The sequence below is a fragment of the Martes martes genome (genome assembly GCF_963455335.1).
Source record: "Martes martes genome assembly, chromosome: 12".
Lineage (NCBI taxonomy): Eukaryota > Metazoa > Chordata > Mammalia > Carnivora > Mustelidae > Martes > Martes martes.
The window spans coordinates 34,864,725-34,882,677 of NC_137900.1; the positions used below are offsets into that span (position 1 = coordinate 34,864,725).

Genomic DNA, 17,953 nt, shown 5'->3' on the forward strand with positions numbered 1-17,953 from the left:
ACATCTTCTTTATCCATAAAGCTTTTATTTTAACTCTGCATATGCTTATTGAATTTTTTATGCTCCACTAAATTTTTACAAAATCCATAATTTATATATTACTTGACCAGTTTTACTTTAAAAATTGTAAGTAAAAGAAAAAAAAATTATCTCAACTTTAAACTTCAGAATTAAACTAAAACCAAGGACCAGTTTGTTCCATGTTGTTTCTTTTTAAGTGCTAGTGTTTCTCTGGCACTTAAGAGTTTTCCAAATCCATGTATGTATGCTACAGACTTTGTTTTTCTCTGTAATTGTGCCCTAAAACAGAAGGTAGCCAAGTCCATGGTTTACCTGAATTTTAGATCTGCCTTTGCCTAAGACATGACTTCAGGTTACTTAATTCTCCCCTTGTCTAACCCTGTCATCCTATGTGCTGTGATGTAGTGAAAGGAGAGGAGGGAGGTACAGGCAGAGTTTATGCATTTTTCTGAGAATGACATCTTTTGTGGGCAAGGGACTGGTGCAGCTGCTATTATTGAAGTAGCAGGCCCAGGGCAAGGGGAAGGAAGGGGTTAAATTGGGAACCTGTATAGGAGCACAAGAAAGAGTCAAAGGGATAAGAAGACCCTGGCTTTCATGCACCCTCTTCATTTTTGAGATGAGGAAACTAAGACCTAAAGAGCTGAACAGCCCTGCAGGGAAGGAGAAAACCCTGAGTCTAAGCTTGGGATTGGAGGTCATTCTAACTCTGCTTCTTAAAAAAAAAATCATTAAAGATTTGGTTCAATACATAGCTATGTCTCCAAAGTATGTGAGGCATGGGGAGGGGAACCAGAGGGGAAGAAAACAACACACTGAATTGAACAATTTGAAACGTTTGGTCACACTAAAACCACAGGGCCATGGCCAAGCAGAAAATCAGCTTCTTTAAATGATTTAGAAAGAGCATTGACCCAGGAACAAGAAGACCTGAGTTCTGTTCGCTGAGTCATATAAAACTGTCATTTTGTATTACAGCCAATTCCGCACTGCTCAATTTACAGTCTCAACTCCACCACTCAGTAGATCTTTGGAATTTGGACAGGGCCTCCATATCTATTCAGTGGGAAATACTTGCCTAATCTATTATGTAGGGATTTTGCAAAGACAGATACAAAGTACACAATATTTACTGGGTGCCTGCTATCAATAATTGCTTGGGAAACAAAGATGACTAAGGTATAATCTTTGTTCCCAAGGAGCTAGCAGTCCAACAGAGGAGAAGTGAAATTGTATATACTTGGATATGATAAGCAAGTAAGAAAGGAAGCAATAAATTCTGCTTAATTGTGGGTGGTTAGGGAAACAAAAGCATTTGAATTGGGCTCTAAGGGTTAAATAGAGGATTCACAGACAAAGAGGAAAAGGGATCTCTAGCAAGAGGAAAAGCTAGAGCAAAAGTGTGGAGGTGTGCAAGTGTCCGGTGAATTGAGGAACAGCAAGCAGTCCAATGGTGCAAAATGTACAGTGGGGAGAGGAGGTGTTCTGTAATGTTAGAAAAGTTGAAGGGACAGGTAGTGCCAGTGAATAAAAATGATTGGGTAAGCACGAGTCCAGGAAAACTGTGGGAAGGTATAGATGTACTTTACATATGCTAACTGAAGAACAAAAGTAAGTTTTCCTAAATACTCATAACATCCCTACCTCCTCTTACATGGGTTTGGGTTGAGTCATATATTCACTTGCCAAATTTCTTCATACTGCTTCCTCTTTCTGGGAGAAATGTTCTCTCCTGGGTCCAGGTAAGGGGTATGTAGAAACTTTCAGAGTGTCAGTGACTTGGAGACAGGAAGTGATTCAGTTTGAGCAAGGACAATGCTATCTCATTGTTCCCCAAACTTCAACCTCCTGTTCCTCCACATCACTTTTTCTGACCTCCCCCAAGAAAGAAGTGAAACCAGTATACCCAAGGGAACAGAGGATAATGTGATCACTCTCCCATCTCACCCTCTCCCTCCTGCTCCCCTATAAAATCTCCCAGAATGAAGTCATACAGTATTGCCAAGCTTAGTCATACTCCTCATCTCCTCTCCCTCCTACCAGCTAGGAAAGTTTGAGGACACTCTCTTCCTCCAGTAATTTTCTAGTACCCAACAATGGGTTTGTAAAATTGCACCATACCTTCATAGATCTTCTGACCATGCAAGAACATGCAAGCTTGACAAGGTGATGAATGGACCTTCATGCTCAGGAATTTAATTATACCTCATTCTACCAATGATTCCCATGGATTAAGAGAAAGAACAAGATGGACTTGAGTTCAGATCCTAGCTTTGCTACTTACTAAGACATTTATTTAGTCTCTCAATCTCTATTTCCTTACTTCTAAAATGAAGGCATTCATACTCAAATGCCAGGGTCATGGTGACAATTAGAGATAAATGGCCAAGACAGTGTAACTGCCATCACTGTTATCATCATCATCACCACCACTGAACTAATGCAGACTCCTTGCTGATTTCATTCCTTCCCTCTTATTGCCCTCTATGTGTTCCTCATATGGCAGCCAGAGCACCCTTTTGAAAACAAAACCCAAGTCACATTCCCTATTACTTAAAACACTTCCTTGGCTTCCCATTGCATTTTGAATAGAATCCGAGTTCCTCCCCTTGGCCTTCATGACCCAGCCCTAGCTGGCTTCTCTCCCCTTCCATCACCGACCCCATGACATTATACTCTCTTCATTGTCCACTGAGTTCCAGCCACACTAGCTTGCTTAGTTCCCTAAATACTAAAAGTTCTGTCAGGGCCCTTGCCCCTAGGGTTTTCTCTGCCCAGAAGGCACCCTCTGTCCCCTCTATTCCACAGATTTTTCACACGTTCAGAGTACAGCATAAATGCCACCTTCTGTGACCATCTACTACTTCTTATCTTCTTTACCAGACTAGTTCTTATTTATCACTGTTTATAAATTAATTATTTGTATGATTATTTGCTCCATATCTATCTCCCCAAAGAAAGTAAACTCCAGGAGGGTAGGAAAAAGTTTGTTTTGTTCACTACTATACCTCCAGCACCTAGCCAATTGTTTGTCCAGCACTGGACAATTGTTTGAGTTGTTACTGTTACCATTACTAGGCAGCACTCTTGTAGTACAGATAGGTGTAAACCCAGCATCATTTGGGACTTTGGGATCTTAGGAGGGCAGAATTTCCTTACAATGATTACTAGGTATCTTTCTTTTCAAAGCATTTAATTACTTTCTAGGGCATCAAATATTTTATATTCCAAATTTTCCATAATTAGCATGTATTTTAATAAAAATTTCTTACAAACTAGGCATGTTAACAAGAAGCCTCCACACAGGAAATCAGTCCAATTAAATTAATTTATTTTAGAAGTAAAATTCACAATAAGGAAAGAAAGACCAACAGGTTTAACATGATAAAGGGTATCAGTATTTTAAAAGAGGGAAACTGTTAATCAAAGGACATTGCCTGATATATGAGAGGTGGTTAGTGATTTAATAACAGATTTTCCAGTTGATCAGATGTAGATAATAAGACAAAGTGAAATGAAAATTTTCATGCAGTGTCCCATGAACACTTTGATGCCTAGAAAGTAATTAATGCTGTTGGAATACATTGTCCCTGACAAGTTATGTACACTTGATATTTGTTGAATGTAAGTTTCTGGAACCCTTCCTGGGGCAGAGACTAAAACACATTGCAACTGTGGAAATGATTATACTTCACAAATTTTTTGTTGTTGTTCAAATGTGAATCATCAACTAATGCATTTCCATGTAAGATATTATTTCTTGATAGATTAAAATATTCCAGGTTGTTTGGGGTTTTTTGTTTTTTGTGATTTAAATGTGTAACATTTCATCTGGAACGTCGTCCAGATGAAAAAAAATTTTTTTTTTAAAAATTTTTAAGATTTAAAAAAAAAATTTTTTTTTTTAATTTTTAAGATTTTTTTCTTAAAAATCTTCTTCTATTTCCTTTTATCATCTAAAATGTGGCTTTCCCCTGGTGATACCACTATCTTCAAAACCCACCCATTTTCCTTGTGTATGCCCATCTCCCAGGGCCAACAGAGAAGTGGCACATTCTCATTTTCTACTTATGTTAATTTCTTTCCATTCACATTGACAGGGACTTTCATGTTCTTTTCTAGTTAATGTTGCCTCTGCTGATATCAATCTTGGTGACTCCATTGCCTGTTTTGATGACTCTTTAATACTCTTCCACAGTTCACCCACAAAACCTCACTGTGACAACCATTAGCATCAGAACTTTTCTAACCTCCAAGATAGGGAACATTAGAATTCCTTTACAAACAACCTCATCTTTCTTATTTTTCTCACTCCCATTTTGTAATCTTTTTTAAAATCATTTTTTAAATTGTATTAAGATTTATCATTTTAACCATTTTATGGATGTAGTGCAGTGGTATGAAGTACGTTCATATTATTGAGTAACCATTACCACAACCTATGTCCAAATATTTTTTCATCTTCTAAAACTGAAACTCGGGGATGCCTGGGTGGCTCAGTCAGGTAAATGTCTGCCTTCAGCTTAGGTCATGATCCCAGGGTCCTAGGATGGAGTCCTACATCGGGCTCCCTGCTCATCTGGGAGCCTGCTTCTTCCTCTGCCTGCTGCTCACCCTGCTTGTACTCTCCTTCTCTGTGACAAATAAATACATAAAATCTTTTAAAAAATAAAATTAATAAAATAAAATTTAAAAAATAAAATAAAAAATAAAACTGAAACTCAATATCCATAAAGAGTAGTTCCCCATTCCTTGTAAATTGGTGTTTTTTTTTTTCATTCTCCAAGGAACCACTTACCCTCAAAAATTAAAAATCATGCTTATTTCTCTTAGTTTCTATAACTCTTCTCACAACCTACTTTATGAAGATTTCAGGCCATTTTTACAAGACTATCAAGTTCATGTCCCTTAAAATGCCATAATCTCTCCCATTCTCTTGTTCTTTCTCCTCTTCTAAAGAATTATGCATCCTCCTTTTTAAAGCCAAACACTCCACTAGTATTCTTTCCCCTCTCTATGTCTCCTCTGGGACTTTATTATATCAGTCCTCTCCTTTTCATTTCCCTCTTTTCATTCTCCTTTTCTCTCCACAGTGAAAGAAGCCTAAGAGGGCCATATTCCAATTTAAAAAACCAATAATAATAATAAAAACATGTATTAAGTTCCCACTATGTGCCAGCTTCTGTGCCAAGGGTTTAAAATATAACTTCTCATATAATTCTTTCAATGAGCCACTGAATGGCTCATTTATTACTATAAAGAAAATTATTATGAGGAAACTGAGAGCTTAGAAGTATCAAGTAACTTGCCCAAGGTCGTCTAACTAGTAAGCAGTATCTTTCATTCTCCACAGTACTGTCAAGATACAATTTTCTCTTTGTTTCCCTTTCATTATTGTATTTCTTGAAAAATTCTCAGTTCCTCCTCTCCACTGTGCAACCCACTGCAGTTTCTTGGAGATTCCCATGGTTACTGGACTCTTTCCAAGGTCTCTAATCTCCACCTAGGTCTCTGTAGTGATCATCAACCGTATGTTCCTTTTTGAGATGGTTTTCTCTTTTAGCCTTCATAATATATGACTTCTTCTTTTTTCTAGTGTTCTTTCTGGTCTTCTTTGATAACTCCTTAGCTTCTCCCACCTCTTAAATGTATTCCCTATAGTTCCATCTAGACATAGCTTACTCTTCCTGTTCCACACTCAGCTGAGTCAATCTCATTTGTTCCTACATCATCAATTCTCATGCTGTAACAAATGAAATCCACATGTAGCAAATCCAGATTGCTACTTCTGGCCTCCCCTACCCACCCACAGCCCAATTCCAGCTCAGTGCTGAAATTTCCATATTTGTTCCTCAAGTATCTCAAACTCCATCCGCCCCATGTCAGATTCATTACCTGTGCCTGAAAAAGGACTCTTCACCTGAGTTTCCTACTCTGAACCACTGACAGCCCCTTCACTTCCCTTCATCTCTTCACTTTCCCAGTCCAGAGCTGATACAAACACTACCAAAAAGAGCTGTGGAGGCTCTGTGGTGGACACAACCCTGAGCTGAGAGTGAAACGTGGGTTCTAATCCTGAGTCAGCCACTAAGGAGCTAAGTGACTTAGTGGAACTGGAACAGGGATCTCTGGGGCCCTTTCTCACACTAATATTTAAGGACTCTATGAAATGCCAGCAGCACTCATCACCTACATCTGCTCCTTACTGGCCTAACATTGCCTTAGTCCCTGCCCTCACTGCTTTTTGCCTGGGTATTTTAATTGGCCTTCTGACTGGGCTCTGTTTCCTGTCTTTCTCTGCTTTCATTCCTTCAGATATTCTTTCACACAACCATAAATTACATTCATGAAACACATTTTTTATAATACTTCTCACTTGCATAAAAAACTTTTAAAAGATTCCTGTTGACTACAGAATGAAATTCCAACTCCTTATTGCTGCATTTACAGCCCTTCGCATGCTAGTCCCAACATAACATATGAAACTTCACTTTGTCTAAATTGGATTACATGTGTGGTTGAGATAAGCACTGGAAGGGAAAAAATCCTATTCTTTATATACTAAAAATGATAGTGGGTCAATGATTTAGGTATGAAGTAGTAGACAATACAATTTTAGAAAATGGTGTGATAAATTTATTTATAATTTTAGAGGAGGGGAGGTCTTTTGAAGCAGAACACAAAATCCAGAAATTCTAAAACCATAATTAAATTTGACCACATGAGATTTGAAAATTTATATATTGTCAAAAAAAAATGCCATTTGGGATAAAAGACCTCAACGTGAGACAGGAATCCTTCAGAATCCTCAAGGAGAACATAGGCAGTAACCTCTTTGATATCAGCCACAGCAACTTCTTTCAAGATATGTCTCCAAAGGCAAAGGAAACAAAAGCGAAAATGAACTTTTGGGACTTGATCAAGATCAAAAGCTTCTGCACAGCAAAAGACACAGTCAATAAAACAAAGAGGCAACCCACGGAATGGGAGAAGATATTTGCAAATGACAGTACAGACAAAAGGCTGATATCCAGGATCTATAAAGAACTCCTCAAACTCAACACACACAAAACAGACAATCATATTAAAAAGTGGGCAGAAGATATGAACAGACACTTCTCCAATGAAGACCTACAAATGGCTACCAGACACATGAAAAAATGTTCATCATCACTAGCCATCAGGGAGATTCAAATCAAAACCACATTGAGATACCACCTTGCACCAGTTAGAATGGCCAAAATTAGCAAGACAGGAAACAACGTGTGTTGGAGAGGATGTGGAGAAAGGGGAACCCTCTTACACTGTTGGTGGGAATGCAAACTGGTGCAGCCACTTTGGAGAACAGTGTGGAGATTCCTCAAGAAATTAAAAATAGAACTTCCCTATGACCCTGCAATTGCACTACTGAGTATTTACCCCAAAGATACAGATGTAGTGAAAAGAGGGGCCATCTGTACCCCAATGTTTATAGCAGCAATGGTCACGGTCACCAAACTGTGGAAAGAACCAAGATGCCCTTCAACGGACAAATGGATAAGGAAGATGTGGTCCATATACACTATGGAGTATTATGCCTCCATCAGAAAGGACGAATACCCAACTTTTGTAGCAACATGGACAGGACTGGAAGAGATTATGCTGAGTGAAATAAGTCAAACAGAGAGAGTCAAGTATCATATGGTTTCACTTATTTGTGGAGCATAACAAATAATATAGAGGACAAGGGTAGATGGAGAGGAGAAGGGAGTTGAGGGAAATTGGAAGGGGAGGTGAACCATGAGAGACTATGGACTCTGAAAAACAACCTGAGGGTTTTGAAGGGGCGGGGTGGGAGGGTGGGGGAACCAGGTGGTGGGTATTAGGGAGGGCACAGATTGCATGGAGCACTGGGTGTGGTGAAAAAACAATGAATACTGTTACGCTGAAAATAAATAAAAAATTAAAAAAAAAAAAGATCAAAAGCTTCTGCACAGCAAAAGAAACAGTCAATAAAACAAAGAGGCAACCCACGGAATGGGAGAAGATATTTGCAAATGACAGTACAGACAAAAGGTTGATATCCAGGATCTATAAAGAACTCCTCAAACTCAACACACACAAAACAGACAATCATATTAAAAAATGGGCAGAAGATATGAACAGACACTTCTCCAATGAAGACATACAAATGGCTATCAGACACATGAAAAAATGTTCATCATCACTAGTCATCAGGGAGATTCAAATCAGAACCACATTGAGATACCACCTTGCACCAGTTAGAATGACCAAAATTAGCAAGACAGGAAACAACGTGTGTTGGAGAGGATGTGGAGAAAGGGGAACCCTCTTACACTGGTGGTGGGAATGCAAGTTGGTGCAGCCACTTTGGAGAACAGTGTGGAGATTCCTCAAGAAGTTAAAAGTAGAGCTTCCCTATGACCCTGCAATTGCACTACTGGGTATTGACCCCAAAGAAACAGATGTAGTGAAAAGAAGGGCCATCTGTACCCCAATGTTTATAGCAGCAATGGCCACGGTCGCCAAACTGTGGAAAGAACCAAGATGCCCTTCAATGGATAAATGGATAAGAAAAATGTGGTCCGTATACACTGTGGAGTGTTATGCCTCCATCAAAAAGGACGAATACCCAACTTTTGTAGCAACATGGACAGGACTGGAAGAGATTATGCTGAGTGAAATAAGTCAAGCGGAGAGAGTCAATTATCAGATGGTTTCACTTATTTGTGGAGCATAACAAATAATATAGAGGACAAGGGTAGATGGAGAGGAGAAGGGAGTTGAGGAAAATGGGAAGGGGAGGTGAACCATGAGAGACTATGGACTCTGAAAAACAACCTGAGGGTTTTGAAGGGGCGGGGGGTGGGAGGTTGGGGGAACCAGGTGGTGGGTATTAGGGAGGGCACAGATTGCATGGAGCACTGGGTGTGGTGAAAAAACAATGAATACTGTTATGCTGAAAATAAATAAAATTAAAAAAAAAAGAAGAGTCTAGGCACTAAAAAAACCAACCATTTCTGTTATTAAATGAATCTCAGTGGAATGAGCGCTGATGGTAAGAGTTATGCCATCTCCTCCCTGGAAGCAGTCAGCACAATTCAAGGCAAGGTAATGTGCTTCTTAGCATTCCTTTGCTCTGCAGTTCTTTTCAGATTTTCATTGATGTGTAAAATAGAAGAAAAAAAATAGAGAGCCTTGTATTTGTCTTTCATAAACCTGCTGTTCTTATTGTTTTGAGTATAGAATATATCTTTGAAAAATGGGCAAAAAAAGAAGTATAAAAATTGAAGTGGAATTTTAAAATAGCTAATGGTTTTACAGTACCATTGTTGGAACATATAGGTGCAAAAGATCATTTCAGCTAAAATGTGAATATACAAGTGAAAGAACTAGAAGATTATAAAATAGGCAGGAATAAAAGCAATTTCAGAATCTAGAGCATGGACTCTAAAAAGTAATTTATTGAAAATCTCATTTTAGGAATTCATTATCATGATGTATGAAAGTATTTATTTGATATCTGTTTTTAGTAAGCAATGTTAAAGTCCAAAAGATCTACAGTGATTCCCTATGCCTAGTCTAATCACCTAATTTTGCAGAAAGAGATTTCCCAAAAGGTTAAATAATTTTCTTAATATAGTTATTGACAGAAATGAAAGTACAGTATATATTTCCCAACATATTTAAAGGGATCCATATTAAGACAATATGGACTAGTTACCTGGTGTACAGCAAAAATAAAATTAATTTCAAGGTTAATTTCTATATAGCAACAACAATAATAATAATGATAAGCTACTAACTAGCAATTTCAATTGCAATAATAATAAGTTGCATAAGAGTTTACAACTACTAAACAACTAAAAATATATGTATTTGTAAACCCAGATGTTTTAGTTCAAGATATTCACCACACCAGTTCTTATCATTGTCATTATATATTCTGTAAACTGTAGTTAATTTCCATTAGGACTAAATTTCCACAATCCTTTGCTTATACCAAATTCTATTATCCAGTACTAGAATTAATAATAATAATAATAATAATACCTTAAGATTTTTACAGAATTATTATTATATAAAATGCACTTAAGTTAAATAAATTGATGTTAGAAAATTTTAAAAAATGCCATTTGTCTAAGGACAAATGGTACTGGGGAAAATTTTTCAACACAGATAACACATGTTTCATTTTTCACTTCATAAAGAATTCATATGAATCAATAATTTGTAGAAACTGACAACAAATATATTTTTAAAGATGCTTAATTTCACTAAATATAATAAAATTCAAAACCATGAGATATTTTCCACTCTTTAGAAAGGCAAATTTTTAAAAATTTTTATTTATTTAAAATCCAGTTAGTTAACATACAGTATAAGATTAGTTTCAGGTATACAATACAGTGGTTCAACACTTCCACATATCATTCTGTTCTTATCATGACAAGTGGTATCCTTAATCCCCATCAACTATTTAACCCATCCCCCAACCTGCCTCCCCTCTGGTAATCATTGTTTGTTTTCTATAGTTAAGAGTATGTTTCTTGGTTTGTCTGTTTCCCGCCCTTGGTTCATTTGTTTTGTTTCTTAAATTCCACTAGAAAGGCAAACATTTTAAAGGTGATGAGACCCATTGTTGCTAAGGCAATGGTGAAAAGAACATTCCCTGGATCATTGAAAAACCTATAAATCAATATAAACTTTTAGAAATTCAATAGGGTAATATTTTATCATTATATAAGGTGCACAAACTCTTTGGTTCTGCAATCTTGCTACTAGGAATTTGTGCTACCAGTGAACATGCAAAAGTTCACCAGGAATCACCACACACACACACACACACACACACACACACACATACACACAGGTGTCAGTTGTTGTGACAGTGGTAATTTTAGAAATAAAAGAAAAGAAAGGAGAACAACAGAAATGGCCAAAGTGTTAATCAATAAAAGATTTGTTATGCTATACTTACATGATTGAAAGCTATTTATAAAGCCACCTATAAAAGAATATTTGTGACATTAATTGGAAAATCAAAAAAGCAACTTACAAAATAATACTTGCAGTAGATTCTTTTTCTTATGAAAAATAGATATGCATAGTATTTCTGTATTGGAAAAAGAATGTCAGGAAATATAGCATACATGCTTTCCTATCATTTAACCATTTTCTGAGCACCCATACATTATTTTTACAATCAGAAAAAGATTATCTAAAGTTTTTGACTTCCCAGTAGAAAAGAGAAAGGCAATGAAAGTCTTTGCCCTTGTATGCTTTATTTTGAGCAATAAACAGTACCTAGGGCCCATGTCATAGAGCTTTCATAAAAATTAAAGATTAACTGAGTATAACTCTTTGGAAGTGCTACAGTTAAAATAATCTAAAAGTTCTGTTTAGGATTTGGCTGTGGGAATAAGGTATACTCCCACTCATTCTAATCCACTCAACTGGTGCTATTTGCATTGCCTCATTCATCAAACACTGCCACCCAATGTTGCTTAATCCAAGTGCGTATATAAGTAGAGTTGGAATATAGCATCAACCACTACCAAAATGCTGACAACAAGAAACTTCATTATTTGAGACGAGCCTTTCACGTTCATAAACTAAGGTAAGCTATCAGAACCAGTGTGAAAAAATATTTGCTTATATTATTGGGAAAAGCAGCATGAAAGAACTAGTGATTTTTATACTGCTATATATTCTAAAATATTTCTGACTTAAAAATAGGAGAGTAAAGAGTAAATTTCAAGTCTGAAAAAATGGTGAAAAGAGTGATTGTATTTTTTTTTTATTTTGTTTACTTATTTGACAGACAGAGATCACAAGTAGGCAGAGAGGTAGGCAGAGGTGGGTGGGGGGAAAGCAGGCTCCCTGCTGAGCAGAGAGCCAGATGTGGGGCTTGATCCCAGGACCCTGGGATCATGACCTGAGCAGAAGGCAGAGGCTTTAACCCACTGAGCCACTCTGGCACCCCATGATTGTATTTTTTAAAGCAAAAGCTTTGTACACTGTTAAAGAAAACACTTTGTTAAAGAAAGAAAGAAAGAAAGAAAGAAAGAAAGAAAGAAAGAAAGAAAGAAAGAGAAAGAAAGAAAGGAAAGAAAGAAAGAAAGAAAGAAAGAAAGAAAGAAAGAAAGAAAGAAACACTTTGTTTTTTAACTGACTATGAACAATCAATTGAGATAACTCACTACCTTTGGACCAGCCAACACTTTGTTTTTTAGAATAGGATTTGGAAATATTTCCTGACTACTCTTTTTTCTGACTATGCTTTTGATTTATCATTTGATTCTTTAAAAGCAGCTGACTTTCTCTGTGTCAATCACTCCATTGTAAATGTGGTATTTCAGTTTCTTATCTGTGTTGCTTAAATCAGAAAGCTAACTTTGGTTTAGAGCAGAGTTCCTCCAAGTGTGTTATCTCAAATTAGACCATGATAATAGATAGTCCATGTTAACAGGGGTGTTAATAGAAGTAGTAGGGGAAGTTACAAGATCAAATAATTTCCAAAAATAATTAAACAAAAGTACTCATGAATCTTCAATGAAAGACTGTCAACATCTTTACTATGCTAATGTGGTTCTGACTTCAAAAGAGGTTGAATAATATACATAGGAACACTTCTCAGATTTATTTGAATATGCAACAGTTTTTTGGTTAGGGGGTGGTTAATGTCCATCCAGGAGAACTTTTTTTCTGGGACATAAGGATCTTTGGATAAAAAAGAAAACAAAGAAACAAACAAAAACAACAATCCAGCATTACAATTTTCATGTTATCAGTAAAGTGCTACTGTATGCAGGGTATTATTTGAACTATTTTCTGAAAATTTAAAATTTAACTACAGTAAGATTACCTAACTGCACATGTTATTATTACATATTAACTACCATATTTAGAAATTCATTACTTCTAAAGAAGTTGGACAACTGGCCAAGCATTTGAAGTTAAATTGCCAGTTCTGATTATATTCTTCCTACATTTGGAAGAGGGAGAGAGGAGACATGGTGCAGAAGCTCTGGCATAAAGATGGTTATCAGAAGACTAGATTCTTGCCCCAGTTCTGTTTTTGTGATCCTGAGCAAGGCACTTTCCTTCAGTCTTAGCCTACTCATCCATAGATTTAGAGGCTCAGGAAAATGACAAATGACATCTAAGGTTCTCTGCTCCTAAGCGTTTTTCTACCTTTGAAGATTCTTGCTCATGAAGCCAGTTGTAAATAGGATGGTTGTGAAAAAGATTCTAGTTCCATCTAAACAAGAAAATTTGGAATTTCAGTCCATTCAATGTTGCTCAGAAACAAAAATAAAGTTGCATGAAGTTTATCTTTCATGGAGTCCTCCAATGTAGTAACCAAATGCTCATCCCTTACCCTGCTAGAGAGCTGATTCATATAAAGTTTGTAAGAGATTTAAATAGCAATCACCTCTGGAATACACCAATTTTTTTTTTTAATCTAGGAAAAAGAAGACAAGGCTTAATGCAAGTAGGAGTAAACTATTAGTAGAATTTCAAGCAACATAAGGGAGAATTTAAGGCTGGAGAAGTTCTGCTCCCTTCACAAATCAAAGCACCATTACCTTACCTTGATGATGAAGCCAGGCAATGGTACCCTACTGAATGAATATGGGGTTTTCTGCAGTTTATGAGAGAAAATGCAATATTCTTTCAATAAGGTACTCTGACCCAGCTTGACATTCAAGGCACAGCATCCATTGATGATCCTTGCTTATATCAAGTATTACACTGAGGGTTACAAGACTGTTATTTTTCTAACTCTACCATTCATGTTGTAATGAATAAATCCCTTGTTCATTCATTCTTAAGGAATGTTATGGACTGGTGGGTTTCTTTTTGCATTAAATGCTTTATAGTGAATTACCAAAAGAATTATCATTCTTTCTGATACTCAAATTGTGCCAAATTTGGCCAGTGAGAAACCCTCTGAAGGGGATCCTGTGTCCTTTTGACACAAACTCACAAGTTTTTGAATGACCAACTGCTTTCTGGCATAACTGAATATTCCATATTCACTTTACATTCTCAGCCCTGACCTAGAGAGTCCTGGTTCCTTTTAGAGGAAAAAGTATTTAGAACCTAAGATAGGAGAACACTGATAGTACTGATTCGGATTTAACATTACAGAGATTTTCCCTTGGCTTCTTATATTTTTTTATTTGTATCTCCTTTCCCTTGCAGTAAAAATCCTACAGTATCAACACATCTACTTATTTGCTCTGTTTTATAATATAGTAAAAATATTTCAGAATCCTAATATCAATATCACCAACAATAACCCACTATGTAAAGTTTAATACTTCTTTGTAGCTCTTTTTGTCCTCTGACTATATTTCAATATAGATATATTTTCAGAAACTAAATTCAAATTTTACTGAAATAATTGTTTTCTTTATGTGGCTATGTTATTAATGTTATTTTGAGTCAGCCACAGTTGTTTCTGTTTATTTTCAAGTTGAGGCATTTGAACTAATATTACATTTTAATCCACAGAAGCCTGAAAAATGAAGACTAAAATGAAGTATTCAACCACCAAAATCTCTCCAGCAAAGATGAACAGTTCAGCAACCAAGGCTTTGGTAAAATCTCCCAAGTTGAGAAGTAAGGACTTAGCATTTCTGATTGTTTTACAAACTATTTTTATCTGTTATCAAATTCTTATTCTGATGTTCATACGTGCTACCTTGGCAAAAGCTACTAAGAATACAAGAGCTGAAATTAGAAGAGATAGCTCATAAGTTTGTAATACAGCAGTGTTTGTTTTTAAACAGACTATACATAGCCAACTTTTGCTTATCTGATAAATCCCAGGACAAGAATGGTTTAAGTAATTTAAATCCTTTAACAGTGATAAACATACATAGTCCTTCATATCAATCCCTTCTCACTACCCACACCTCATTCCAACTAGTCCCAAAATCTTTTTCCTAGATTAATAAAATTTTAAACTGATCTTCTTTTATCCAACATTTATTGCATATAAAATATACACCTTTGATGTATCAAGTTGTGGTCTTGACTTGCAACTTCTGAAAAAAGAGAGAACAGTAAGAGTGAAGATATTTGAATAATCCATGCCCCAAAAAAAACAGAATTGATCAAATGATGCTCAAGTCAATCCAGTTGCACTCAAAGAATTGGGCATAAATTGAAGGGTAAATAAAGTCAGGTAGTAGCCATAGCTCTAAGATGAAAGGGCTATATCTTTGATCCTGAAAATTATCCTAGGGGGCAGCTGGGTCACTCATTCAGTTAAGTGTCTTGACTCATGGTTTCTGCTCGGGTCATGATCTCAGGGTCGTGAGGTTGAGCTCCACAACAGTCTCTGTGCTCAGCCGGGAGTCTGCTTGAGATTCTCTCCCTCTGCCCCTTTCCCCACTGCTCTAAGCCCCTAAGCAACAAAGCAAAAAATAAATAAATAAATAAATAAAATAAAAGCTTGTTTTAGTTCCTTCTCCTCCTCCTTTGGGCTAGCAGGATCTAACACAATCACAAAGCCAAAAAACTCAATATTTACCCACTAGAGATATATATACACAATCAGGCTCCATATGAGTTTAGGTCACCACCAGATTACTTCATCTCTAGCACCAACAAAATACAGGACTTAATGAAATAGAGAAAAGCCCCTCCCCAAACTCATTCCCTTCCTAGTTTCCAGGAAGCTACTCCCAGAGTCAGGCCATCTTCCTCTGCTATTCCCCTCCCCTAAATCTGTTAACACTTTCCCTGCTCTGACAATCCAGTTTCCTTATGTATCTAGCCAGAAGTCACAATATGGGAGCTTTGGGACAGATCCATCCAGCAGAAGCTTTTGATTTGGCCTAAACAGTACTATGGTATTTTTTAATTGAGGAACAATTTTAAAAATTAGAAGATCATGCATAAAAATCTGAATCTCTTGAAAAATCATAAAATCTAGCAACACTGGGCACATATCTCTACATGGCAATAATTGGGCATAGAAATAAGTAAAGGTCACACCCCTTAATTTGGGTCTGTCCATGGAATATCTTTTTTTTTTTTTTTAAAGACTCTATTCATTCATTTGACAGACAGAGATCACAAGTAGGCAGAGAGGCAGGCAGAGAGAGAGGAGGAAGCAGGCTCCCTACTGAGCAGAAAGCCCAATGCGGGGCTCGATCCCAGGACCCTGGGATCATGACCTGAGCCGAAGGCAGAGGCCTTAACCCACTGAGCCACCCAGGTGCCCCCATGGAATATCTTTTAAAGTTACAGTGACAGAACTTCAAATTTATCCTATGGGCAGTAAGCAACCATTGAAAACATTCAACTGGGCAATAACAAGCTATTTTTATTTTAGAGAGATCACATGGATGGTAGTGTAAAGATAGAGTGGGGGAGCAAGAATAGAAACAAAAACTGGTTTAGAGGTCTACTGCATTCATCTAGGGGACTGAGAATGAAGGCCTGACCTAAGACAACAGAATGGAAAAGAAGGACTAAAGGTCAGATACATTCAGAAACTGAAATCAATAAGATTTAATTACAGACCAAATAAATTGAGGGATGGACAGAGAGGGAAAAATAGATGATTCGCAGCTTTCAGGATGACTTAAGATTTGGGTAGACAGTGGTAGAAAGTGGTACTGTTTTTCAAGATAGTTTGAAAATTTCAGGAGGAAAGTACTGTGGGTAGAGAGAAATAAATATTTTTTTTATTATGAGTATTTTGAATTTGGGGTAAGTATAGGTCATCTGGGTAGAGATGTCCAGAATTCTGGAGGCTCTCCATAAGTAGATATAGAGATGTCTGAAGCTAACTGAAGTGAAAATAACCTTGTGAAGAAAGAGCAACAGACACAAAGCTCAGGAGAGAGACCTAAGGTAGAGTTACTTTTGGGGGAGTCAGCATACAAAAAGATGATTGAAGTCATTGGAGCAGGCAAGATTGCCCAGAAACAAAGTGAGAGGAAAAGGCAAAGGACAAATCCTGCACAACACCAACATTTTAGGAGCAGTCAGACAAGGAAAAACTAACAGAGTAACAGAGATGGATGATCAGAGAAAAACAAGAACCTAAGGAGACTGGTGACATGAAAATAACAGAAATTGTTTCGGAGAATGATGTAGTTCCAAGTCAAATGCCACAGATAAATCAAGGGTAATAAGCAGTGAGAAGAAATCTTGGTGAAATAGGTGTTCGGGAAAGAAATGAAAGATGAGTGATTCATTTATGTAGTTCCTCTCAGTCACAGTCTGGCTCTCTCAGTGGCAGAACTACAGGAAGAGTTCCAGGCCACTTCCCATGTACTCACCAGAAATGCGTGAGGGATTTCATCATGCTGTTGCTATGATGAAATTACTTGTGAGAATTTCCTTATAAGCCATGCTGAGACACTACCTTCAGACATCAGGCAAGATAGAGACATAGGAAATGACAACAGTCCTTACATAAGCTTAAGATGGGCCTTTCACCCCAGTTAGCATTCTCTCCCACAAAGTCCCCAAGGCCATGCCATATTTATATTTCCCATCTGAGACCACAACCATCACACCACATTTTCAGCTGCTGCAAACACCAAAGTATACCTTCTTCCATATTCTCCCAATGTGAAGTATCTTAAATACTTCAAATGTGGTCCCCCTTGATACCTAGTGTTTGTCCCATTAAATGTGAGCCCCTATATCAATATCTTTAGCCTCTTTCTTCTTCTACATCCATAATACTTCCTTAATATAATGACCCGTACTTCTAACTACCCAGGACCCACATCCTGCTCCTCAGAAAGTCCACTTTCCATATTAGACATGTCTGTCAGTCATGTCCCATGGGATTCTGAATATAGCATAAAGTATATAAGGAGTGAACATCCTTAAAATATCATCTTATGCCCTTTATGTCTGGAGAGACAATGTGATACAGTTAATAAAGTATTGT

The 17,953-nt window shown here is 37.0% G+C and overlaps 1 protein-coding gene across 3 annotated transcripts in view; it reads left to right on the forward strand.

Moving 5' to 3' along the window:
* The window catches only part of IL33 (interleukin 33), a 53,183-nt gene that overhangs the window by 13,985 nt on the left and 21,245 nt on the right, over positions 1–17,953 (forward strand). For 2 of the 3 annotated variants that reach the window (XM_080820070.1, XM_080820068.1), the window contains exon 2: positions 14,545–14,652. In XM_080820070.1, coding sequence (XP_080676196.1) covers positions 14,556–14,652 — 97 coding nt within the window. In that variant the 5' untranslated portion in view covers positions 14,545–14,555. Of the gene's footprint in view, positions 1–11,574; positions 11,642–14,544; positions 14,653–17,953 lie in introns of those variants that run through there. The other variant, XM_080820069.1, reaches the window with a different exon arrangement.